This window comes from Suricata suricatta, chromosome 6 (assembly GCF_006229205.1).
Source record: "Suricata suricatta isolate VVHF042 chromosome 6, meerkat_22Aug2017_6uvM2_HiC, whole genome shotgun sequence".
NCBI classification, from domain to species: Eukaryota; Metazoa; Chordata; class Mammalia; order Carnivora; family Herpestidae; genus Suricata; species Suricata suricatta.
In genome coordinates, this window is record NC_043705.1 from 136,885,860 (window position 1) to 136,913,293 (window position 27,434).

Consider the following 27,434-nt stretch of genomic DNA (forward strand, 5'->3'; position numbering starts at 1 on the left):
ATCTCTATCATCATCCCCACCTCCATCTCCATCATCACCTCCATCACCATCTCCATCCCCACCTCCATCCCCACCGCCTCCCTCTCCATCCCCACCTCCATCTCCATCTCAATCATCACCTCCATCTCCATCCCCACTTCCATCTCCATCTCCATCATCACCTCCATCTCCATCACCATCTCCATCCCCACTGCCTCCAACTCTATCGTCATCCCTACCTCCATCTCCATCCCCACCACCTCCATCTCTATCGTCATCCCCACCTCCATCCCCATCACCATCTTTGCTGGCATCTCCACCTTCACCATCATCTCCGTTACCACTGCCTCCGTCTCCACCACCACCTCCATCCACCACAGCCTCCATGTCCACGTCCTCCACCACTGCTCCCACAATCATCTCCATCTTCGCTGGCATCTCTACCTCCACCATCACCTCCACCATCATCCCCATCCCCGCTGCCTCCATTCCCACCACCACTTCTATCACTTCTGGTACCACCTCTGTCTCCATCACCACCTCCATCTTCACCTCCACCTCGTCCACCACTGCTTCCACCTCCAGCTCCACTACCATGTCCAGTGCCACCATTACCACGTCCATCTCCTCCAACACTGCCTCTATCTCCACCACCACAGAGCAATCTCTAAAATGAAAGAGGATATCTTTCCTTGGAAAGCAAAGAAATATTACCCTAGAAATTCCCTAGAAAATGCTCATCTGATAAAGCCTGAAGGAAATCTTATACTTCAATTGCATCGTGAGTATTTGATTATGTCCTAAATGAAAGTAGTCCATATCTGGCTCTAGCATCTGGCGCTATTTCTTAGATGTACCCTTTGACATCTGTCACTACAGCTAATCTCCATAAATGCTTCCTATGAGTTGGAAGTTTTGTGGTTTTGAGTATACTTTAAAATGTTATGCCATAGGAAAGTTCAGTTATCTAATATGGCTCTCAGTGCAATTTATACTTTATAGGGCGTTATGCCAATACTAGAACACACTGGGCTGGTAATCATGTATTCGTTGCAAAACAATGCATCATTTCTATGGGAATAAAGACCTTAGAAACACAATGCTTTCACTAAAGCACAGAGTCTGTAAGAGCGAGGTATCCATGAGTGACTCACAGTTGCTGGAAATACAGTTGAGAGATTAAAAGGAATGTATGAGACAGAATCACTGACATGCCGGTTCACACACCGGAGTCCTATTAAGCTTTTGGCTCGTCTCCCAATATTCTACAAATCCTTAGCAGCATCTTTCACAAAGCACTCCAAAATCACCTATGGCTTTTCCAGATAGCTGGAGAAGGCAGTTCCATTCTGTATTTTCTCAAACACAGGAGGAGGGAAGCACACAGGATGCCCTGAGAGCCCCGTGCCTTTCCTAGGAGACGCTGGGGTAATCCAAGCAGAGTTCAAATAAAATATTCAAACATATTCCCCCTCATATAGATACATCCCAAAAGCATTCTTAACGTTTGTGAATGCTTTAAATCCTAACATTATCAACCCCTGTAACTGATCATTTCCCCCTTTTTCCTCTTTAGAAAGCCAAGAGCCTGGGACCCCATGAAGACTCTTGGCATGTTCAGCCTTGAGACAGCCCAAGGCTTTTGCAAGTTCATCAGGTGCCTATTTCCCTTGCAAGTGAAGTGTGCAGTGGGAGCCGCTGACCCGTCTCCTTCCTCCCGCATCTCCACGTCCTGCGTCTCTTACGGATGCACGAACTCTTGCAGAAGGCGAGAATGGGAGAAGCTTAAGCACATCTTTCTCCATTCGATCCTTGGTAGGCAAGCAAAAGTTTAGCTCAAGGCACTTAGCCCCCAGGACACCAAACTGAACGTATTCTCCTATTCTTCTTGTGGTGACCACCAATGCCAACAGAACACAAAAACGACTGAAACGGTATGAAAACCGCTGCTGCAACAGCAGGAAGAAAGCTGTCTCGGTAAGCGTGTCTCACGCACGTTCCCGAGCCTCACAGAACGTACCTTAAGGACGATTTTATTGTCGGAGGCTGGCGTCCTCCCCACCCACAGCGCGAACTTGCAAGGGTCTCCTTCCACGTGCTCTGTGACACCCAGCTCTGAGGTCTGGACACAATGGTTATTAAAAAGTTAGAGGACAGACACAATTCTGGCAGGACACAGAACAAAGACCACGAAGACGGCGTCTGGTGACTTGCGGTCATGCAAGGTGGTAACAACACTGTTTCCACTGACAGGTAATCCTCAGATATTAGTTACGATGAGGAAATTTTGTTCCCAGGCCACACAGGATGGGTCACATCCCGTTCTCTTGCTCTGAGCACGTCTACTGGAGACCCGGTGCAGGTCAACCAGCAAACACAGAGGAAGGAAACTGAAATACCTAAAGATCGTGTTATCTGAGAAATCAGGCGCTGACTATTTTCGACCTACAAACACAAACTGAACCTGTCCCAGCTGCCGCCCTGCGTTTTCAGCGTGAACAAAGCGGGCTCACAGGACGCAGAGGCCGTCTTCACAGCTCTGTCCCAATTTGTTTATCAAAAGCATCAACCTTCAGTGTTGCACCAACAAGTTTAAGGGCCAAAAGACACAATGTCTCTCTGTGGCACATGCAGATGTGCGGTGAGCACATGGAAGAGCGTAGGGGAAGGTCAGCAGCCCCTCCCCACAATCAAGTTCACCCCTGGTGCATTCTCCTCCCTCTAGCAAAGGAAGTGATTCATAACCGCGGCCTCGGAGGGAACCTTAACTTTTAAGAGATAAATTAAATGAAGATGTATCAGCTTCTAAAGCAGACTAGCTTGGTCTCCAAGGACAGATTAAAGTCAGCCTAGTGAAATTACTAGCCAGCAATGCTGCATTTCTTCTTTCCATTTAGAATATGATCTAAAATGATGTAAGGTGGGCTGTGAGCCAGAAGACAATCTCAAACAGGATATAAGCCAAGGAAAATGGTATGAAAATCATTAGTTTGAACTTGCAAATTCCAGATTATTATGAAGATGATTTCTGCACTGGTAGTATTTTATTACTTTGGGAACTTGATTAATCTATGGATGCCATAAAAGTGTTTAATGTAGGCGTTGTTCAAGTTCCAAATATCTCCCGCTATTTGTAAGTGATACACCGTATCGTGTGTAAAAAAGAAACCAAATTTGATTGCACTTTCTATTATTTCTCTGATGGTGATTTTTGAGGAGTTCTGCCCCATTGTTTGCCGCCCCCCCCCCCGCCCAGCCCCACCTGGCAGGGGACCACAGGCCCCGAGGGGGACGCCTGCCTGGGATTCTCAGAGCCAACGTGTGCTTTCCAGAGAGGCTCCCTGGGCTCTGCTCCTCGCGGAGAAGAGGCAGCAGGTACGTTCCTTCGCCAGAAAGCCCACTCCCAAGTTAGAAAAGAATTCAAACGCAACACAGAGTCCACCCAGCACGCCGGGCTGTCTCTCTATAAATGGGGCTGTGGATCTTTAAAGCTATTTCTGCTTGTATATATTTTCTTTAATGACCATATTTTGCTATTGCAAAGAACCATTAATTTGCTTAATTTTCACACACTTGTATTTATGGGGGGAAAAATCCCACCTCATCATGAAGAGCCCACAGCGAGTGCCCAGGAAGGTTGTTGCTTAAGTATATTCCAGTGTTGGTGAATGAAGCTAAAAACCCACTGGGCTCCCTCTAGTGGACTCGAGAGAGAATGTCACTGTGGAAGATGAAACTGCATCGGAGCAGAGTTTGGGAGGTTAAACTGAAAGCAATGAGCAGTAATTATTTTTCTAGCTGCAAAGAAGGTCGCAAACGTGTTACCTTAATATTTATAATTCTGAACGTCCATACTCACAAACAATTTGCTTTTATAAAGGTACTTGCTTCTCCCACTGGAATCTTTCACTTCTTTACTAAACACTAACGACATTTCAAAAAGGAAGAGATGCCGTTCTCGCCCCTTCCGAATTAAGGTTTTTGGGTCCCACACTTGGAAGGATTCCTGCAGGATGAGTTCTCCCTGAGAGTCAATATTTTCGTCAAACCCTACAACATAAAAAAAGGGGGCACACTCAGTTTGGAAGAGAATGAAGAAGGACACACAAGGCGGCAGTGTGACTATTTAAACATTTGTCCAGTTCCCATCAATTAAATCTCAGATTACAGTTTCCCACTGGGGCCCCGACTGACCTCGCAGCACTGACCCCATCTGACAGAGTCTGAGAAAGGATAGTTCTTCCTAAAACAGATCTTGCATAGATTTTCTCTTATTAAAAAAAGAGGCAGTTATTCCTCGTAGCTTTATTCTTTAAATTCGACCTCCTCAGGGTGGCATTCACACCATTTGAGATTTGGTTGAACCCTCTACCTCCTCCTCGGCCTCTACTCACAGCATTCTGTCCTACAAACCCCCTCCCCGGGCCGCCACCACGCCCAGCCTGCGTGCTGACCCTCTGCCGCCTCAGCCTAGAACCCCTTCCCAGACGTTCCTCGCAGGCCGAGCCTTTCCCCAGGGCTGTGGACTGGCCTTCCTCGGGGAGCTGTCCCCTCTTCGAGTGCAGAATTCTCCGTGTGTGTCATGCTCTGGCCACAGGGGTGGCCTTCCCCTGCTCCCGTCTCATGGAAGGGACTGGCTGCGCGGCCTTCCAACTCCCAGGGCTCCGCAAAGCGGCTGGACACCTGGGGCAGGGCTGCCAGCTCTCTCTCAGCTACCGGCCTCCACATCTTCTCCAGGGATAGAAGCCCCCCCACACCCCCGTCACCAGGTAAACACGAATGTAACGTGGTCTTGACACATTCCGGACCGAGCCACCGAACAGCCTTTAGGCGGGGGAGAGACGGAGCCCGAGTCCTCAGTGATGCCGCACAGGGCTGCCACACAGGCTCAGGGGCTCACGTCAGAGAAAGAAGACCACCCCTCAGCCTCTGATTTTTGGGGCTCTGCTGCAAACAGCTGCACCTGTGCCCCGACTCGCTCCACTGCAAGCAACACAAAAGTGTGCGGGGCAGGATTACTTCCCGTAAATAGTTCTGCGCACCCTGCCAGCAGGAGTTAAGCTCTGTAATGCAGAAAGAGCCTTTTTAAACCCGAGCACCCGTGGCAATTTCACCTGCAAGGAACAACTAACTTTATCCATTTCACTGACTCTTCACCACATCACACACTGCCGTGTCTCACGCCACCACGTTCAAAGCTCTCACAGTGACACAAAGGATACATAGGGGGAAACTACAAGCTTTTTAAAGGATTTTTATCATCGCAGGGGACTGATCTTGCCTCCCTTCTATCCATCCATCCACGTGGGAACCAGAAAGCCTAAGGAAAGTGACACAAGGTGCTACGGGGGTTCCAAGTGCGGACAGGCTGTTCTCTAGTTAATGGTCAAGGACATGCTTTTAATGAGGTTGGAGCACCTTCTGTGATCCTTAAGGGAGGCGATGAGACCAGCTCTATAAAAGAAGGTGCTCCCATCCAAACTCCTGACTGCTCCCCAAACACAGAGGCACGAAGCCAAGCTGTCCAGGGCTTGGGACATGTGCTCAGACCGAGCGTCAGGGGGAGCGCAGGGGCGCACGCTGGGGACTCGCAGAACCCGTTACCTTCCAGCATGCTGAGGTGCATAGCGTCGTTGGCCCGCTTGGGCACGCTAAGCATCACCTCCAGGCCGTCTTTTATCTCCCCTTTTCCTTCCTCACAGCAAGTGAGCAGCTCCTGTAAAAGACCCATACGGTCAACTAGTCAAATGCCAAAACCTCTGCCAACAAGATCTTTGCAGAAAACAGGGATGAAAAATCCATGATTTTCAAGACCACAGTAGAATGCAGTCAACCAGGCACATATTTGCAGAGAAAATGAATTACTGCCTCTTTATCCAAAGAATGGAGGGGTCTGTCCTGCTCAAATCAGGACGCTTCTTCAGGTCAGAGTAAACCAGCTGCGGTCACCGTCCAGGAGGAAGTCCGTGTACACAACTACCAAGGCTCAAAAGTGACAGACAGACACTTAACTGGTACAGCAAAGCATAACCTGCTACTGGTTTTACCTGAAGGTCACGGCCGAGTCCAGGCAGGACCACGACGCCTCCCACCACAAGCCAGGGCGATCCTGAACTCCTTGGCGCTGTTGCTGCCACACCCCACCTACCCTGAAAGTCCCCGGCCGTGAGTGGGAGCGGGAGCAGGGCTGTGTCTATGTTAAATGCTGGCCCTCTGCGTGCAGGACGCTTAGAAAAGTGCGCACGATGTAATCCCAGCTCCCCGAGTGTGATCACGTTTCAGATCCACTCAGAGGAACGTCTGCTGTTACGTGAATGCGAATGAGGACAACAAATCCACGTTCTGGGGGCGGGGGGACGGTCCAGGACCCTTCCTTACCGGGGTATGGACAGTTATAATCACTCAGTAATAGTAACCGCAGCTTTCGGTGCCGACAAGAGGGACAGGGCACTGCGCTCAGCTCTGGTCCCCAGTGGACAGTTTTAGAGCAACTTGCAACAGACAAGCACATTTACTTGTGATCAGGTGGTTTTCCCTATTATTCTAAGCAGATTGGCCAAAAAAAAAAAAGTTTTTAAAAATTACCTTCACCAACAGAAAACATTTGCTGGGAGTCTCAACACAGCTTACTACTCTTTTCCTGACAAAGCCGGGCCGAGTAACGTGAGGCTTATACATTAAAGCCCTCCTTAACTAGTGATCAGCTAGACGTGAGGTCACGGAGGAAGCGATTGTCACTGGAGCCCCCTGCTAAAAACAAGATTCCTAAATGCTGAGGACACCGACTGGGAAAGTGCCTCTGCAGAAGTAAAAAGCAACGGGCTCATGTGAATATGAACAACTTGACCTCCTGACTCCTAGTTCACGTTGGTGGCAGCCTCCTGCTTCTGCTGAGGCCATCGAAGCACTTCACAGGATTCTGACACAGACATGCAGGAGCGCTTTCCCAACAGAAATGTCCCAGATGACACCACCTTCACAAAAGAATACAGCCCTTTCTGTGTTGAGACCTCTCTCACTAGCAAAGAGTCTCAGGATCTCGTAACTCCATCTCTGAACTTCGTTTAGATCCGGGAAACTTACGCATCACGTCCCTACTGCCGTGCTGGGTAGCGCCGGGGACACAGATGCACAAAATACCGTTAGCAAGGGGGAGTGGACTGTCCATACTTTCTGAGCTTAAGAGCATTCTCCAGCCGAGAAAACGGCAGGGCAAACCTCATCAGGTAGGGGTGGAAAATTATTTTTCTTAGAGTCCAGGAAACGTGCACTGATTTTTACATAATGCATTCTATGACATCCATCACAAATTCTACGTTTCTTTTACTGTTCTACAATAAAGACTAGACATTAGAGTATTACAAATATGGTTTGGGTTTTTTTTGAAATCAAATTGACGTGTACTCTCCAGAGTACAATGTAAGAATCTGACATTTGCATACGCAGCTCGATGATCACAAGAAGTCTAGTTAACATTTGTCACCACACATGGTCACAGGATGACTTTAACTATCATCATTTATAATCAGAAAAAAGGAGAGGTCAGTTTGACTCAACTACCTGCAATCTGTGCGAATAACATGTTCTAGAAGTACACGTGTGCCACGTGAGTAGACGTAACAAGGAGGAAGTTGCCTGAGGACTGAGAGCTGAGCCCAGACAGCCGTGATCCAGCGACGATTTTGGGCCCAGCCCTCACCTCACAGGCTTGTTTCCACACCCGCAGACCAGCACTGCTATGAGGGAAGCCTCACGCCTGCAAGGTGCATGGCAGAGTGCCTGGCCCGCGGCCAGCAAGCCACACCGGGACACAGATGCCACGCTCCCCAGGTGTGACAATCTCGCTTTCCCTCCTCAGTTTATGTTACAGACCAGACTCACCCAGCAGAGCTCGAGTGCATGATCACGGAATACTCTCTCATTTACCGGCCACACTGAGAAACTGATCAGGGTAATAAAAAGCAATGAATTTTAAAAAATTGGCTTGGTATTATTTAAAAAACTCAGGGTACTTTATATAAACAGAACAATGTCAAAATAATAATGTGCAATTCACAAAATTTTACAGGCAGGAGATGCTTCATACATACTTTTAAAAGCAGTTGATACTTTGTTATTCGCTGAACCGGCTTAATAAGGTACGAAGAGATGGAATTGGCTAATCCATGCCGCTGTTGTATTTCCTGAATTAAGAAGAAAATACATAGAGAGATGAGTATTACTGTAATGTTAATTACAGCATTATAATTAGCATGAATGAAAACTGCACTTTTTACCTCCACAACAAATGTACATATAGCACTACTGTTCTCTAAAGAAACCCAGAAATCCCTATTCTTTTAATATGCTCAACATGAGAACAGGCGATCACTTTGAACCCAAAGGCGAAAGCATTCAGTCCAGATTCCTGGCTTTCCTGTGCAGACCCTCAAACAGGCCAAGCCAACAACCCCCTGCTCTGGGCCCGCTCTGGCCTCCAACCCCCAAAGCCGGCCCTGGGCCACTCAGCCCAGACAGGAGACTGGACAGGGATGGAGGCGGGGGGCGGGGATGGGGGCAGGGCCAGGGGAACGGGATGGAGACGGAGATGGGGACCAGGATGGGGACAGGGACGGTGACAGGGTGCGCCCTCTCCCACCACAGCCTCTGAATCTGTGGCTTGGAACCCCCCAGCCCCCTGGCCTGACTCTCCCTCACAGAGGCCCCTTCCCCTCACCCCTGTGTTCACACACTATGGAGGAATTCCTCCACGCACTCTCACAACTCGACCACCTTTTATCCCAGACTTTCCACACCAACCAGCTGCACTTGCACTATTTTTTGGCTGTTAACAGTCTTCTCCAAAAAGTTTCAAAAAAAAAAAAAAGAGTTCTCGCCTCATCTTCTAAGTCAAACGAGACTCAAATGCCACCGCACCCTCACAGTCTCAGTCTGCCTGTCGCTTTAGTTAGGCTCGTGCGGGGCCTGGGCGTCGTGCCTGATTGCCGCGATCCACCGTCTACGGAGTGCCGGCTGCGGGCCAGCCACCAAATGACTTGTCCCTCATGGGCCACGCGGGTTCAGGACTCAGCAACTCTTCTTCTGCCTTCCAGGTCACAAATGTGGTTTAAAACTGTCTCTTCATTTTGCAGTTGCTCAAAAATGTGTAATTCACGATTTAATGGTTATGATACACATATTCATATTTCACAGCTAAAAGATTTTTCATACAGAATATATAATGCTCAGATTGCAAGCACAGGTCACTGAGTTCTGACAAACGTCAACACACTTGCAACCAGCTCCCAAACCAAGGTACCAAACATCTCCAACATCACAGAAAGTTCTTCATACCTCTTTCTAACAGACCCCCACCCCTAACAAGAGGCAATCCCTATCCTGATTTCTCTGGCCAGATTAGTTCTGCATATTCTAGAATTTCACACGAAAGGAACCATACAGAATGTACTCCTTCGTATCTTGCTTCTCTCAGCCCGTGTTGTGGAGATTAATCTATGCTATTCATGTGTCAAAAATTTATCCGTTTATACAGCTGGGAAGTATCCCACTTCATGCAGATGCAACATTTGAGAGATACTATAACGGCTTTTTAGTACCTTGTTTTAATAACATTCAGAAATGCACCTCTGATATTTCTGAACACCAACCTCACTATTTCTGTTGACATCCTTGGTACCTTATCATAGGATTAAAAAATGACAAGAGAGGAATGAATACCCAATGGGTAAAAGATAGTCTCTTCAACAAATGGTGCTGGGAAAACTGGACAGCAACATGCAAAAGAATGAAATTGGACTGCTTTCTAACACTATACACAAAAATAAATTCAAAATGGATGAAAGGCCTAAATGTGAGACCTGAAACCATAAAAATCCTAGAAGAGAGCATAAGCAATAATTTCTCTGATATCAGAAATAGCAACTTCTTTCTAGCTATGTCTCCTGAGACAAGGGAAATAAAAGCAAAAATAAACTATTGGGACTTCCTCAAAATAAAAAGCTCTGCACAGGGAAGGAAACAACCAACAAAACTAAAATGCAACCTATTTAATGGGAGAAGATTATTTACAAATGACATATCTGATAAAGGGTTAATATGCAAAATATATAAAAAACTGATATAATTCAACACACAAAAACCAAATAATTCAAGTAAAGAATGGGCAGAAGATATGAATTAACATCATAAAGACGACATACAGATGGTGGACAGACACTGAAAAGATGTTCAGCATCTCTCATCGTCAGGGAAATGCAAATCAAAATCATGAGTTATGAGCTCACATCTGTCAGAATGGTTAAAATAAAAAATACAAGAAGCCACAGGAGTTGGGGAGAATGTGGAGGAAAAGAACTCCCCGTACTACTGACGGGAATGTGATCGGGTGCAGCCACCATGGGAAGCAGTGTGGAGGTTCCCCTCTTACACACGCATGCGCACACACACACACACACACACACACACACACACAGGAACATTATTCAGCCATAAAAAAGAATGAAATCTTGTCATTTGCAAAAACATGGACGGAGCTTGAGGGTATTATGCTAAGTGAAATAAGTCAGTCAGAGAAAGATAAGTGTCATATGATTATCACTCGTATGTGGAATTTAAGCAACAAATGAATGAAGGATAGAGAGAGAGAGAGAAACCATGAAACAGACTCTTAACTAAAGAGTCTGTACAGAGAACAAACGGTGGTTTCCAGAATAGAGGGGCTTGGGGGGGGGGGGGAGGGGAGAGACCGGGGATGAGGATTAAAGAGTACACTTATCAAGATAAAAAAAGTAAATGATTTTAAACAATAAAGACAGAATTTTTCCAAGATGCCTGACAAAGGTCTCATCCTGCTGAAACAATGAAGCTTCCTTTTCCTAAAAGGCTGTTAAGGGTTATCAACACAAGCTTCTATGCTTGTAAAATTTTACCTTGAATGGCGGTGGGGACAAAGAATTGGGGATGAAGGGAGGACCTAGCTCCCTGGTCAGTGGCATATCCAACACCGTAATTTCTACTTTGCCTTTGTAATTCAGTTGTTTACATGCGCTGACGTCCTGGCTGGGAAGGTGGGTGCTTGGGTTATCCACGACTCTATGCTAAGCACCCAGGACCAGGCCCACGGAGTTAAATGAGCACCAGAAAGACACGTAATCATGCTGCACAATGCGTGCTGAAGACAAGTAATGTGTGAAATCCCCAAATCGGGCAAGCATAATTTCCTTTATCCTTAAAGAAGTTTTAAGGGCAAAGAAGTTTTTTTTTCGTTTTTTAACGGCTTTGATTCCATAGCCATTTGATTTGATTAAACGTGCACATGCTCTCAGTGCTTAGACCTTAAATAATTCTCACTCTGCATACAGCTGTGGTGGTGAGTTTCATCTGATGGCAAAGACCCAGGGTCGTGTGAAAAATGGAGAAGGGGGGGCGCCGCACTGGGCTGGGTGCTGACTTTATATTTACAAAGGCAGTGATGTAGAATTATCGGTCAGGAGAATGACAACAAAGACAGGGCCATCTACAGGGCTTCACCTCAAAGACAGAAGCCAAAATTTATAGTCACTTCCTGACTTCCAGAGAAGGGCAGAGTATCACACGTGGCACTGCACGAGCATAAGGGCGGAAACACGTCTAATATTCTCACAGGCTTGCACACCAAACTACACGTGACATCGGAAAGCGCTCCATCTTTTAATCAAGATGTATCTGGCACACGTTTGACTACATTCTGGAGAGTCAGAAAGCATTCTGTAAATTATATCCGTGAGGCTCCGTCCTCTTTCACACTGAATAACCTCCCGCAGTAGCTTCCCAGAAAAGGTGGCTTACATCGACACTAACAACAAGAATATAATTAATGAGCCTCCCGGTGGTCCTAGGTACAGTGCCATCTGTAAAAATTTTATTGGTAGGCTGCTTTTGGAATAACATAGAAGTGAGAAAAATAAATGACTAAAAAGGATTCAAAGACTATTTTTGTTTCATAGAGAATTAAAGAAGCTTAAAAATTTATACCTTCTGTATATGACATTACATTTAAAATTAGTATAAATAGTAAGAATGTCATACGCACATGTATGTGCTAAAATCTTAGAAGGATCTTTTAATAACAGAAGAATATATAACAATATCCCACCATAAATAGGACCGATAAAAATGAAAATATTGTTACCATCAAACAGGTGAAAGTCAGGAGTGATGTTGGATTTTATGTGACCAAGTACAACTGAGATGCTTTCACAGCTTCAGCGGGAATCTGTTACTTACGTCGAAGTAGGACCCCGCATGCTCTAGGATCAGCTGAGTAGAATCAGGCTTATTTTTGCAATACGTGACATACATCTGAAACTTGTCTGCCTATAAACAACAACACAAAAAGTTAGAGTCTCTCTCTCAAATGGCAGTAGCTCAAAACATGATCAACTTTTATGTGGGAAAGAAGCTGTGGGGATAAAGGAAATTTAAGCTCCAAATAGAAGAAACCCTGTTTTCTATGGAGACGTGTTAAAAATGGACAACACATCCTATTGCTACCACACACCTCTGGAAGCTTCCCCTGGCCTGGTAAGTCCAGGTTGGGCACACCCTCTCTGTTCCATTGCCAGTGCAAACTGAGGCTCCCATGCAGATGGCAGGGCCCTAGTACCAGGTGACTGTCCTCCCGACTGGATGACATCCCCCTCCTCCGCACCTCGCCAAACTGGCCCCCCAGACATGGCTGGGCATTCGTGTTTATCTACGCGTCCCCAGGCCCGCACGCAGGCCTGGCACACGACATGTGCCGTGTCGAACCGCCACTACTGCCGATGAAAAGCTCCGTCCACGTTATAACTAGTTGGAGAACAAAAGTCTCAGAGGCAAAGTCCTTTTCTCCCTAAGGAGACAGTGTAGAAGACGGGGACGTAAGAGAAACGGAGCACGTTCCTTTCTAACTTCCTGCAAGGCCACCAAACCATGAGAACAAGTGGCTGACGTTTCATTACCCAAGTGACAAAGCAGTGTCCGACGTCCTCTGGCAGCTGCTCATATTTTTCCAGCTCTTTCAGGAATATGCTGCAGAGAGTAGAAATGGGACCGTGTTATTAAGATGTCTTAAAACATTTAGGAGATAGATGTGCCAGAAATCAGGCCAAGCACTCCCTGCAATCAAGTACAGTGAAACATCCGTGCCCGTCTAGGTTTTAAGGATTTAACAACACGTGCAGCTCTTAACTAGACCAGGTTATTGTGACTTTCAAAGAGCTAATCAGTTTAGCCTTTAACACCTTCTAATGCAGATTTTAACCTAGCAGCTTTACTTTTAGGCAAGTGCTATGTTCAGTATTGAAGGATGTAAATGAACACTCGGTCAGAAGAGCCCATTTAGACTTTAGCGTGTCTCGCCGGGGTGGGGGCAAGGGAGTGAGAAAGACCCCAGCATTTCTGGCTCCAGCAGGCTCGTTCCACGGGCTAATGGGCTGCACAGACTCTATCAAAAGGAATGTCTGTTTCTTAAGAACAAGATAACTCCCCCAAAACCCCAAAACCCTTAAAAATAAAACCATGTGCGTCCCGTGGCCAACGAACAGCACATTTTAGTTTGGTCAGAGGACACATTTGTTCTGTCTTCAGTGCCTTCTCCCCTCTTGTTCGGAAAGACCAAGGGCTGGCCAGCAGCCATGCAGAATTCTTTTTTTAATCCTAAGTAACTGATGTGGCAGTTGAGGACACAGCTTGTGAGAAATGAGGGCTCCTCCAAAACCAGTTTTCCTAATCTTGTTCCTACAGCAGGTGAGTGCCAACATAACGGCCAGTCTCTGTGATGACAGTCTCAACAAGGTCGGTCTTTTGGAAGACAGCCTGAGAACCTTCATTCCAATTTCAAAGAAATCACTGAAATGGATGCTTAATTCGGTTGGAAGCTTTCATTTCTTGTGAGGAAACTTCCACACTGTACCTAGATTTCAAGAGGAACCAGCTCCCCAAGACGAAGCCACTCACTTATTATGAAACTCGTAGATTTCCTGCATGTTCCCGAAGATGACAAGCTCTCGGCTGACGATGCCGGCCGGGATCTCCTCCACCCCGCTGGTCATCTCCCACAGGTACGTCTGGCCGGGAGGCAAGCAGAGATCACACAGAGGCCGAGAGCACGCGCCCAAGAGGCAGCAGGTCCTGCCTCTAGAACATCCACCCAGAGCTCACCAGTCACCGAAAATCCATGTGAAGGATGGAACCTTTCCCAAAACATGAAAAGCTGTTTTCCAAAAATGCCCCCCAGTGGCTGTGAGCCCTTCAGAGTCGTCCTGGGCTCCAGCCTGAGACCCCCTGCTCCTGGCGTCAGACTCGGGAGCCAACGTCCCTACTCTCTGGGGTGCAACCACTATTCTTTACACTCCCGAGTTCTGGCGGCCAATCGTAATTAGTCGGCACATTTCTCTGAAGCTGCTGTAGAATTCTGTACAAAGAGGATGGCAGCCAGGCCGTCCGTCATGTGACGGACGGAATGACAGGATTAGTGCTGCATCATCTCTGCGATGAGCAAACGCAGCCTGGAAGCTCACGGAAGGGCGGGAACGAGAACCAGGCTGCCTAAGCACATGGAAAGTCTGGAGCACAGCACCAACACCGGTGATTGTTCTAAGAATTACCAACAGGCAGGGATAAAACAGCGTGCTTGGGCTGGACCTAAATCAACAAGCAAGAAAACTTACGTACATCCATACACTCGCGGAGGTCCCTCACGTAAGCCTTCTCGGTCTGAATGAGCTCCGCCATGATGAACCTGGAACAGAGGAGACCCTGAAGAGCTCAGCTCACAGTCGGGACACGTGCTTGTCCCAACTACGGACTTTTATGGTTTATGACACAGTAAGAGAGTTTTCCAAAGCATTAGTCAGTAATATGTTTGGGGGAATTAAACCAAGAACAGACAGAACAATAATTGTGTGCAGCCAGCGATGGTATGCCAGCAGGTCGCATTTTCTCAATCAGCACCAGTGACACTTGGGGGCAGATAACGCTTTGAGGGGGGGTGTCCTGTGAACCCTAGGACGTTCGTGGGATCCCCGGTCTGCACCGCGAGGTGCCAGTAGCGCTGTGCCCTCCCACTGTGTGACAACCAGAAATGTCTCCCCACGTGGCCAAGTGTCCCCTGGGGGTCATGGCTGCCCCCCACCGAGAATCACCGGTTTAGGGCAATCTCGTCTTTGGGAGCGTCTCCTACAGTTTACCAAGTGGCAATTTTGAAACACCTTCACATGTTATTTTTCGCCTGGGCACTACTAGTCATGACCTACTGGTGACAAATGACACTAAAACAATGTGCCGACCCCATACGAAATGCAGGCACGGGGACAAAAACAAGACACGGCTTCCTAAGCAAGTGACAAGGGGACAGCGGACACGGTGGAGTCACAGCATCACAAAGCGTTGCTGCCGTCTGGTTTCAAAGCACACACAGAAGGATGCTTGTCCAAGCAACATTTTCTTCACTTTTCCAACGAATCCTGGCAGGTTCTTAAAGCCTGGCTTACTCTTTCCTGCGGGCCGACTTCCGTTTTTCCTCGTTAAGTTCATGAGCAGCGTCGCGAAGCTTCACCTCAGACCCGGGGACACTGGCAGGGATTATGTCTAGCTGAAGACTTTTACTCTGTGGAGGAAGAGAGCCAGTGAACCTCAGGTAATTAGATCCCGGGGGTGGGGACCGCAAGCGAGAACACCGTGGCTTACTCCGTGTGCACAAAGCAATTTACCGATTTGTTGGAATCTGAAGAAATCCCCAGGGCCTTCTCCAAAGAGGTCCTGTACTTCTCCATCCGCAGAGAGAAATCCCTGTACCTCTTATCCACGGCAGTGACACATTTTTTTATCTCTGCTGCATGGGCATGCCCTTTTTCACAAAAGCCATCAGCCAGCTGTATCAATAGCTTCACTCTCTCTTTGGTTTGCTGTGGAAAAAAACAACAGGAAAGTATTGTGAGGCCAATGAACTCCACTGCCAGGAACCCGAGACACAGTGGCAACGTGCCTACGACTCTGAGCTCCCAACTGGGAAAAACTGCTGGTCAGAGCAGTGTGCCCTGAAGCTCCAGGCCCACCAGTTCACGCCCCTGATCCTGGCCTGGCCGCCTTTCCACAAAGAGTGGCATGTTTACGACCTCAAAAAACAAACACAAATAAGCCTTTCTCTAGGCAGCGCTTTCATCTGGTGGACAGACGCCCGGGAGAAACCTGTGGAAGGAACGCGTGTGCTCCCCGTGCGATGCCCACCGCCGCTCTCCGCCTGCTCATTCCCCGGCCCGCTGGGCCCACCCGCCCTGCCACAGCCTGAGATCCGGCTTTCTGGAAGCGTCGGCGGCAAAGGATCCCCCCACCAACATCCTTAAAGCGATTCCGCACTGTGCGTTCGTTTCTTTTCAATTCTCGGTAGAAACGGAGGAAAAATCACTAGCCGGGAATTATCTTTAGAGACATATATTAAATGTTCTTCCCTGTTTCAGAACTCCCTCTCAAAAAAATTATTTCGTTTGCACATGTACTTAAAAAAGATATTTTCAGTTAAGTTAAACATGGCCACCTTACTTGACACGCAGTTCGGGAGAAGCACACAGCACTGGCTTAACACCTACGGCACTAACGTCCCTCACAGGAGTTCAACACGTCCTTTGTCACATGCACCAGTTACTCCAGCAAGGCGTCCCTCGACGGCCCCGCTGGCGTTTCGGATGAGCGCAGCCCCTCTTCCGGAATGGAACCCCATTTCCTCCACTAACCTTCATCTAAAAAATCTTTACGACCAACACGCAGGAAGGTGACTTGAAAAATCCCCCAAAGGGGCCCCTGAGAGCAGAGGCCTCAAAGTAAAAACCCCCCAGAGGCTAAAGGTCAGGGCTCTAGGCCTGGAGACTCAGTGTATCTGACAGTGCAGTCTGAGGCAGCACGCGCTCGGCGACCTGCGAAGGCAGCTGGAAAACTCCCCCGGCTCTGCCCGCGCACCCCGGGCAGCCCGGCCACCGTGTGCCAGGGTGCCACCTGCCTGGAGTGCTGCCCCTCGCGGTTTCCGCGGCTCCCTCATGCCTCCAGGGAGACCTTCTCAACAGGCCCTCCCGACTCGCTTCCCGCCCCAACTCTGCTCGCTCGCCCCGTCTGCTCCTCTCCGGCCCGTGACACGGGTCACCTTCCGCAAGGATGAGCCCGGGCTACGACCACTCCCTTGTTAGACGGCGGCCACCACAGGCCTGCGGTACTCGGGGGGGGGCTTTGCTCACTGACATCTTTTACCTTCCATGTGTCCGGCACACAGTGGACGTTCACCAGATACTTACTGAGAATATAAATTGACGTTAGGTTCTACGGGAAAATATGTATATGCCTGCACCTCTCAAGAGTATGGTTTTAATACTTAAAAGAAAAAAAGAAAATAGAACTCAGATATAATAATCTCTTTGTGAAAAAAAATTGTTATTGCAAAATTCTATAAACGCTGTTTATTGGAAAAAGTCCGTAGAACTTAAAACACGAACGCCGCGGGCAGGGGACTTGCCACTCGCTGTGCGTACGCAGAGGTCACCTGGGAGCTCGCTTACAGACGCGCGTCTTCGGGCGCCACTCCTGAACAGGCCGCGTCAGTAAGTCCCCACTAAGGACACAGAGTGGCGGTTACGTAACCCCGCGCGACCCGATGCAGGCGGTGCCCGCGGAGCTCCCTGAGGGGTGAGTCCGTCATGAGCCGCGAAGCCGGCGAGCCGAGTCTTGAGTGAGACAGCGGCAGGAAGGCCGGACCTGCGCTGCTGTGACAGCTAAACCGGAGGTCGGTCGTTCAGAGCAGGAGTCTCTACGTGACACCAGAAAACGGTTTCCCAGAGGAAAGTGACGGGGGGCAGAGGCCAGCAACAGACCCCCACAGGCCCGAGAGCAGGTGCTGTCTGGTGAAGAGAGAGGCGGCCAGAAACCCACGGGAAGGAAAGCCAGGGACAGAAAGTGAGGGGCGCGCTCTTCCAAATCCAGCAGCGCCTTGGGCAGAACTGATGCGCGGACGCGACGAACGAGGTGGCTCGGGCAGCTCGGGGACGGCCAGGCCAGGCATCACCCCGGTGATTCTGGACGCTTATTTTCACGAAACACAAGAGCCCAAAAATGCGCACTGTTGCTCCTTCTTTAATAGCCATGCCCCAGAATTGAGCAGAAGGGAGATGCAGGAGTGAAGATTCCCTCCAACTACCCCCACAGTGGAACACGGCCGCCGAGCTACTGCAGACAGTGACATTCAGGTCACATTCTGTGCCCGGCGCCCCTGGACTTGTGCGGTAACCAGCTGTCTGGCCGTGCAAATGTCTGCAGAGGGCGGCACTCGTGGAAGTGCAGGTTAGTGAAAACAAATCTTAAATCGACCTGTGAGTGGTATCTTAGGCATTTTCTTAATACCTTTATAATCAAAGCCTATTAAAAAAAACCCCAAATTTATAACGCACACAGCTGTAATGTATCATCCAACTGCTAACAGAAACAAGAAGTTCGTGGCCAAAGGTGTGCTATGTCCAGGGAAGCAAAGGCAGGACGCTTACCTGCAGAGGCAGGAAGGGCAGCTCTCCTCAAAGGAGTAGGCGGGTGCCTTCCTCCGGGTGCCCATGGCCCCCACGTGGGGGGCGGCTGTCACCGCCTGACTGCCTGAACTGTCCCCCCCCCCATGCCAGGCCTCACCGAGCCCCGCGGTGGTCTGTCTGTGGCTGCACTGGACCGTGCGCTCCTCCAGAGCAGGGACCAAGAGTTCCCGGAGCCCAGCAGCCCAAGGGTGAAGGGAAGGAAGTCAGCTTAGAGCTTGTGGGAGGGCGGGAGCAGAGGGCAGTGAAGACGGCCAAAAGGAGTCAGAAATGGTTACAGAAAACATACAGAATGGAACTAAACATAATACAAAATAGCTGTTGTCGCTCTTGAGGATTTAAAAAGTTCCCACTGATGGTTTCCACGGCTACCTGAAGGGCCACACAAGAAAATCCCATTTTACTTATGTATGAATACTTCTTTTTAAGCAAAACTACTACCCAGCTTGATCCTTTCTTTCTAGTGTGAAATTTGAACTTCCAACTTCTAAGAAAAGTGAAGTCTACCATGAAAACACACAGGCACCTCTGAAAACATTACAAAGAACAGAATTCAAACCTTTGAAAAACAAAAACACCACGGGTTGAGAAAGGAAAGGGGATAGAAGACTCAGCCTCTGCCGGCACGCGCTTTAACTGGGGAAACATTCATGTCAACGTGGAGAGTCTTTGTTTCTGCACAGAAATGCGTATTTACTCACACCTGCTACACACGCCATGTATCTCATTCTATTTCGATTTGCAGGAGGAAAACGAAGACGTCTCAGTTTTATAAGCCTACAGACAACCAGGAGAGACGGGGCGCCGAGGCGAACCCCGCCACAGGACTAGGCGGGGCGTCAGCAGTCCTGTGGTAATGGGCGTCCCTGCCGCCGGCTGGAGACCTAGGGGCCAGGAAAGGAGGCACCAGACGAACAAGCCCCGGCCAGGTCAGTCACACCAAACAGGGCTTCCTAAAAATCACAAGAACTTAGAAGAGACTGTGGGAAAAAAGCCAGAAAGAAAACGGAAAGAATAATGAAAAGGACAAAAGAGACGACATGAAGGAAGGTGTCTGCGGAAATCTGAAGACCCAAGGGACACAAGAGGTAAAGGGAGGGAACTGGGAAACGCGGAGAAGAGGCCCCGACATTACTGGGGGATGATCCGCCGGGGCCGCCCCGGTTCTCCAAGTTTGGGTGCGGCACGAAGTGATGTCTGGGAGCGGTACCTTCCGTACGTGGAGTGTCCTGTCATAGGTTTTTCTGGAAAGCCTGGCCGTGCGGACGGGCGACGGGACAGGTGTCCACCACCAACTCGGACCTACCTTCGCGGTGATCTGAAACTCCTCGTGCTCCTTCAAGAGCTCCTGTGTGTGCTGGATGCTGGACCCCGTGGACGTGTGTGTGGAAAGGTAGAACTCCCCGTTGTCGTGGATCCATTCTAAAGCCTAGAGGGAAGGAACAGAGACGGTCACGGCGCAGCACCGGCAGAGAGCGTCCCGACTCCGTCGTGTCTCACTCACGTGTGAAGCCACAAGCCGAGGCTGGCACACGCCTAGAGTGCTCCCACAGAAGGAGATAGGCTTCTCAAGTCGGGCCTGTAATCCCAGAATTAAGAGAAAAAACCCCCTGACATTCTAGAAAGTTGTAAGCACGTCACTTCTGTAGCAATGATTAGAGTTCAAGAGGTTCGTGGGCAGCTGGGTGGCTCAGTCGGTAAACATCTGACTTTATTTTTGGCTCAGGTCATGATCTCATGGTTCATGACATCGGGTCCCACATTGGGCTCTGTGTGGACAGTACAGAGATTGGATTCTCTCTCTCTCTCTCTCTCTCTCTCTGCCCCTCCCCTGCTCTTGCATTCACGTGCCTTCTCTCAAAATAAATAAAATTTTTTAAAGCCTAGAAGATTTTGTGTCTGCTGTTTGTAACCTCAGGGTCATCTGCTGTGAGTGCTGGGCTCGGAGCAGAAAGGCCACCATCTCTATTAGACACATCACAGCACTTACGGCTTTTTAGAAGAAAACGTGCAAAGGAAAGCCCGACCCAGACAGATCACTGAGGTCAGGCCTGGGCACGGCTGCAGAACAAGGAGGAGGAGGGAGATGTGCAAAGAGGCAGGAAGACAAACGAGGGCAGGGACCATGCTTGGACAGGGAGGTCAGCACACGTGGTGTCTAGGCCGAGACGCTGGCTGCGATGTGGGGAGTTAGAAGAATGGGGAGAAGATCAGGGTATGGAGAGGCACGCACCACGGCCCCAGGCTGGTTGAACTGGCCCAGTGGGGAGGCCGGGGGGGGGGGGGGGGGAAAGAGGCCAGAGAGAGAGGCTGGAGGTGAGGCCGGAGGGGAGGCTGGGGAGGGCAGGAGGGCCTTGGAGGTCACAGGCACAGCCTGGACTTTTGCAGGACCGCTAATGGGGCTGCCGTGGAAAAGGACCTGCGTGGACAGTGAGTGGAAGGAGCCACACTGGTCAGTGAACTGGCTCAAAGGTTTGGGCAGGACCCGGCTGGGGTTTCCATGGCACGCGGGCTCTGGACGTGAAGGGGGAGGGTAGGTCTGACCCGTGTGGAAGGTCTGCACCTATGGGACTCGTGAGGGAGTGAAGGTGGGAACCTGGGAAAAGACGGGGGTGAACATCATGTAAGGTGCAGGGGCGGGAGGGACATGCCTGGTAAGATGACGGGGCCTGTGGAACACAGCATGAGAGAGGAGGGTGCACCCCATGAGACGGGGGTGCACTGTGTGCGATGGGGGGGACACAGGAACACACCCCGTGAGAGGAGGGCACGTGGGGGACACACCCCGTGAGACGAAGGGGGGGCAGCATCGGGAGTCCCCTTCTGTTCTCAGAAGGCCCAAGCAGAGTTGCTGTGGAGGCGGGGGATTTGCAGGGCTGGACGCCAGGGCTGGACGCCAGGGCCGGAGGTCAGGGCTAGGAGACGCCCGCAGAGGAGATAAGAAGCCGGGAACGAGAAACAGGAGCAAGCCCCAGAGCCCCGGAGAAGGCCAGCATTCAGCTGCAGAGATGAGGAGGAGGGACAGGGGCCGAGGCGGCAGGAGGGCCCAGGAAGTCCGAGGGCCGGACTCGCCCAGCACAGAACCGGGGCCGGAGTCACCCCTCCCAACTCCCACACCAGGGAGGCTGCAGCCAGGTGACCCCGGGTGCCGTCCTGAGAAGTGCAGACACTGGGGGTGAAACTACTCGGTTTTACCCCAGGACTGTGGTCACAGCACAGAAGAGAGCCCAGCAGGGCCACGGGGTCATCGTTTGCAACAGCCTACGCTTAACGGTTGTATTTCTGGCAAATGAGCTAACTTTAGGAAAAAGCAACAACACGTCCTATTGTTTTCCTCCATTAAAACAGTTATTTACAATTTTGTCCTCTGTAGCTGATTGCTTGCCTTTTATCAGAGAAACAATAAAAAACAATTTATGAGAAAAGAATATAAAACAGTCTCTAATTAGAAACAAAACCAGGCCCCCATGCATCTGAAATATGGCGGAATGATCATCAAATCAAATGTGAAGAAAGTATCATTTAAACACTGAGAAATACAATTATGTTGGGAATATGATAACTGCACGTGGTGAACCCAGCAGAGCTTTCTCTGCTGAGACGGGATGCCCGCTCCGTGGACCATGAACTCCAGCTTCTCAGCCTCCGGGGAACTGACCCCCAGAGCCCCTGGCTGCCCACTGGAGACCACCACTGACCAAACGGCAAGAACACATGCTCCCTAAGTGGGGAATTGGGCCGAGGAGTAGTTGATGGCTCTTAAGCTAAGAGATTTAGCTGACCGCCTTCCCCTGGGACAGGCACAGAAGGATTCAGAAGGCCGCCCATGTCTGATGTGGTCACCAGGGGGGCCACAGCACTGCAGAGGCTTCACATGGAGGACGGCAGACGGCTCCCCAGGCGTTGAGGACCAGTCTGCTGTCCTCTGTCCCCTCCCAATGCTCCAGATTCTGGACAAACGGCTTATGGATTCCTATGCTAACGTTAGGGCCAAACAGAAGTGATAGCAATCTTAATTCAAGTTATGGGTCAGACAGATTTTACCCTAAAATGATCCTCCACGACTAACCATACAGGTGGAAATACTCATCTCAAAATGACTTCAGAAGACAGAAACACTAAGTAGGTTTCATGCCCAACCTGGGGCTTGAACTCACAACCCTGAGATCAGGAGCTGCATGCTATACCAACTGAGCCAGCGAGGCACCCCCCTAAACATATCGTCTTTGGGGTGCCTCGGTGGCTCAGTCAGTTGAGCTTCCAACTTTGGCTCAGGTCATAATCTCATGGTTTGTGAGTTCAAGCCCCAAGTTGGGCTCTGTGCTGACAGCTTCCAATTCTGAGTCTCTCTTTCTCTCTCTCTGCTCCCCTCGCCCCCACTCATGCTCTGTCTCTGTCTCTCCCTCAAAAATAAACAAACATTAAAAAATTTATTTTAAATTATCTTAATATCTCTGCATTAGCCAACTGCATGAACATTTTTTTATTCTACCGAGTTCTTAGAAATTCTGTCACACTTCTTAATTTTAGCTGAATTTACCTAAAGAATGAAATCTGATGTTGAAAATATAAATACAGCAATTTTTAAAAACCCACCTACTATACTATTTATACAAGCACAGACCTAGATTCCACAATGATTAAAATTGTTTTTTAATTTTTTTTTAACATTTATTTATTTTTGAGAGACAGAGACAGTGTGATCAGGGGAGGGACAGAGAGAGAGGGAAACACAGAATTTGAAGCCTGCTCCAGGCTCTGAGCTGTAGAAACAGAGCCCGACGTGGGGCTCGAACCCACAAACCGTGAGATCATGACCTGAGCTGAAGTCAGACACTTAACCGACTGAGCAACCCAGGCACCCCTAAAAAAATTTGTTTTAATGCTTGTTTATTTTTGAGAGACAAAGTATGGGTTGGGGAGGGGCAGAAAGAGAGAGAAAGAGACAGATAAACAGACAGACACAGAATCCGAAGCAGGCTCTAGGCTCTGAGCTGCCAGCACCAAGTCTGATACGGGGCTTGAACTCACAAACTTCGAGATTGTGACCGGAGCTGGAGTTGGACTCTCAACTGACAGAGCCACTCGGTGCCCCAACAATGATTTCTGAATCATCGTCATAGTTATGACCTATACTTGCTGGTCCTAAATACGAGCTAACGGTACTAGAGGCAGGCTGTGTGGCACACTTGCTGGAGCCCAGAATCACAGTTTTACAGGGCTGTGCGTTTTCTTTTCACAGCAAACTTATTTAAAAGGCATGACTGGTCTCATGGTTTGAAGGTGGTTTTCAAAATGGCCGAAACGCCCCAAGCCGCCCAGCTGAGGACGGAGGTGCCAACGGAGGGTGGCGAGCACCGGGGCCCCCGGGGGAATGACCGACCTGCTTGGCGCTTCGTTCAAACACCACGTACTGCTGGCACTGGTCTAGGCGTCTCTTCCTCATGGTCCAATAGTGCAGCACCCTGTTCTCCCGCTGGAAGAGCTCGTTCAAGATGTCTGAGAGAGTACAGAGGAGGACGTGTTGGTGTCGGCACGTGCAGTCGGGGAAACGCTTGCAAAATCCCACTCATTTTTATTTACAGACTTCACGCAAACGTCCACGAAAGACGAGTATTCAGTTAAGGGAGGCACACTGCTTGCCGGCCCCACGTTCTCAAGGGGCCCGTCAACCTGACCTCTCCTCATTCCCTCACCGCAAGGTAGTAACTGATGACTGAGGTCCCTGGGAACTTGTGGCTGGCCTCCTAACGTCTCAAGTTAGCTAGATTAACGGGATAAGCTACTGCATCTCCTGCTGGGGCCAAGTGATAACGGCTGACAAAACTTCACTGTTAGGCATTTTGTTCAACAACATTCAAACCTTCCTGGGAAGGAACTTAGTACAAAGGATGTGCGCCAAAATGGTGGCGCACTAGAAGATAACAAAGGTTTCGTTATTCTTGCTTTTTTTCTCTTCTATTGTTTTGTGAAGACAAAACAAAACCATAAACCATAAGAGAAGCAGGGACATAAAAACAGAGAAGCCTGGAGCCAGAAAGGCCAAAAAGCCCCTGGTTACATGAAAATTGTGAAATGTCAAACCAAACACAAACCATCATAAAAATACAGCACCAATTATATATCCAGTTAATGTTACTGGAAAGTATAAGACACAGACCTAATGTACTGGCCAGTCAACAGAAAAAAGATGAACAGTCTGTTAGAAAAATGAGCAAAGCATACAAACATGAAGTTTGTGATTTCTAAAACGTGGCCACTAAGTACACAGAAACATGTTTAATTAACTTCACTCAAACAAAGGGGCCATCTTCCACCGTTCTCCTGGCAGGGACTGTGCCCTCGGTGCTGGGGGGGCAGGGAGCGGAGGACACAGGCACCGGTGACCCCGCATCACTGACGGGAAACGGTGCACAACTCTTGCGGCGGACACTGTGGCGACAGGTGTGCACAGCCGCGGACCAGGAACTCCATCCTTCAGAGGTCCGGTGCGTACACGAGCGGTGTTTGTCAGGTGCACGAACACTAAGGCACCGTTTGGACGTTTGGAAAAACTGACAGCAACGTCTGAGGCCAAGTGGGGGGCAGATTAAGTCAACTATGAAATCCTTACACTGCACATTAAAAAGGACAGAGCAGAGCTTTAAATCCTGATACAGAAAGAGGACTAAGATACATTTTTTAAGTGAAAGAAACAAACTACAGTCCGTTTTGATAAAATATAAAACCGTGGGATGGGTGAAGGCCACGGGGATCCGTGTGTGTTTCCACCTCCCCACATCTCTGCGTTTCTATCTACAGACGGGATACACAAGAAAGTCTTGACAGTGGTGACCACTGGCTACAGGATTAGGCAATTTATATTCATTTATACACTTAAAGCAATTTTTTGAGTGAGTCTGTTTTACTCTAGAGGTTCATAAAACACACAAACTTTAGAAGATTCCGGAGACTGAAACTGCAAATCATATAAAAGGTGTCTAGGTTATAACTTTATTAATATTAGGAAACGGTAAAAATACACAGCGGTCCGTGAGTGTTTACAAAGCCCGCGGGAGGCTGAGTGCGGCATGGAAAGCCAGAAGCTGTGAGCAGCGCCCACACAGCAGCACAGGATCAGGCCACATGAGCTTTACTGAGAAGGCAAACTAATGCAGTGACACAAATTAAGGCTTTGAGATCTGAAGCCAGCCTGAAAAACGGTACCACTGATATGAAAATATGACACGTGAAAATGAACACGAGCCAATGGGTCTTTTCCAGTTCCTTCTTTCCACCGCCCCCACCTGGGGCAGGACTGATTTGGGGCACGTGCGGGGCCTGGGACAGGAGACCGCCCAGTCCTCCTCAAGCGCCCGGGGGCTCTCCGGGGCCACGGGCTCTCATCTGGCACCATTGCCCCAAGTGGGTCTACTGCACTGTCCCACACGGGAATCTCGCGTCCCCAAGAACCCAATGAGAAAAATGGACCATTTCGTTTTTAATTCTCCAGAGCATCCAGAATGATGACAAAGAGCAGCAAATGCGTGGTGACTGTCGCATAAGTGGGCAGAGGGAACCTCTCCCCCCCCCCCCCACCGAACTAGGACAACCTCATAAGGATCATAACATCCCTGATCAAAGCAGAGGACCCACAACCAAAGGCAGGACTGAGGACGACAGAAGGCAATGACTTTTATCTGAAAGGAACCAAGCAAACAGATCATCAATGCAAGTGACTTGCTCCTACTGAAAAACGGCTGTCAGTCACTCATTTTCCCAAGAGAAGGGCCCACCAAGTAATAAATATGGGTTCATCTGTGGAGCTTAGAGATGATGCCCATGTGAAGGAGAGCGTGTCCGTGACAACTCTAACTGAGGAATCCAGAAGAACAGGGAGCAGAATATAACTTACAAAGTTTCTGCCAATCATGTGGCCTTAAAGAGAGGGAGGAATCGTTTGTTAACAGATTATGGTGATATTTTCCCTACGAAACCCAACTCCGAAAGGGAAGGCTGTGGGACCCCAGCTTCCTGTGTGCTCAGTGCTAATCTCTGAAGCTGTTGGGGGCAGGGGGGGGTTACAGTGGACACAAGGCGCCTTTCTGTGACGATCGTTTTCCTAACATTTTCTGAGGATCCATTTCCATGTCATTTTAATTCAACTTGTAAAAACTATGATTAAATCCAAGTTTTAAGCTCGAGAACACCTGAATGTGTTTTCATTGTGGAGGATTCCATCAGAATTCTAGAGCGGAAACCAGCAGCCCCCTCCCTTCCGTCCATACCAATCTTATTAACAACTTAGTATAAGATTTCCCCAGGTCTGTTTCTGTGCACTTAGGTTATACAGACCTGCACGTGAAAACATGGTTGTACAGATTTTATTTTAATGCTCTAAGTGTAAGACTGATTAACACTTTACAGAATGATATCGGTGTAGAATTTCTTGATTTGAGCTTTTAAAAATATTTTGACTAGAGATAAAATCTGATTTTCCTTTTTTCCCCAATTTACCCGTATTTTCACTTGTTTTAACAAATCAGTCAATAGTAATAAATACCGTGCAGCACATTCTGTTTATACTCTTCAACTTTATTTGGTAAACTACCAATCTGTATCATTTGTTTCATATTTTATTAGGAAACTTAGGAAGTGCTGAGAACTTTAACGGGATGTAACAGACACGTAAAAACGAAGCCCGGATCTTAGGGTTTTAGACCGCGTCTCCCAAGCTCCTTGCATCGCTTGCTGCTAGGAGTCCTGACTGTACTCACTTTTCACTTGCTGCTCCGGGGCTTTGATGTGGGTCACCATTCCCGGCATGTTCACGCTGTTCCTGTGCAGGTACTTCAGGAAGACGTCTGCATTCCTTCTAGCAAGTGTGCAAGCCTGGGG

General features: G+C 48.9%; 1 protein-coding gene across 1 annotated transcript in view; it reads right to left on the reverse strand.

The window, feature by feature from the left end:
- TRIO (trio Rho guanine nucleotide exchange factor) overlaps positions 1-27,434 on the reverse strand; it is a 197,873-nt gene that overhangs the window by 75,611 nt on the left and 94,828 nt on the right. The window contains 13 exon segments of the mRNA XM_029941284.1: positions 2,000-2,101; positions 3,839-4,029; positions 5,584-5,695; positions 8,070-8,162; positions 12,244-12,333; positions 12,960-13,029; positions 13,957-14,066; positions 14,674-14,740; positions 15,492-15,607; positions 15,711-15,905; positions 19,864-19,986; positions 23,941-24,056; positions 27,314-27,428. Of these exon segments, the coding sequence (XP_029797144.1) occupies positions 2,000-2,101; positions 3,839-4,029; positions 5,584-5,695; positions 8,070-8,162; positions 12,244-12,333; positions 12,960-13,029; positions 13,957-14,066; positions 14,674-14,740; positions 15,492-15,607; positions 15,711-15,905; positions 19,864-19,986; positions 23,941-24,056; positions 27,314-27,428 (1,500 nt within the window).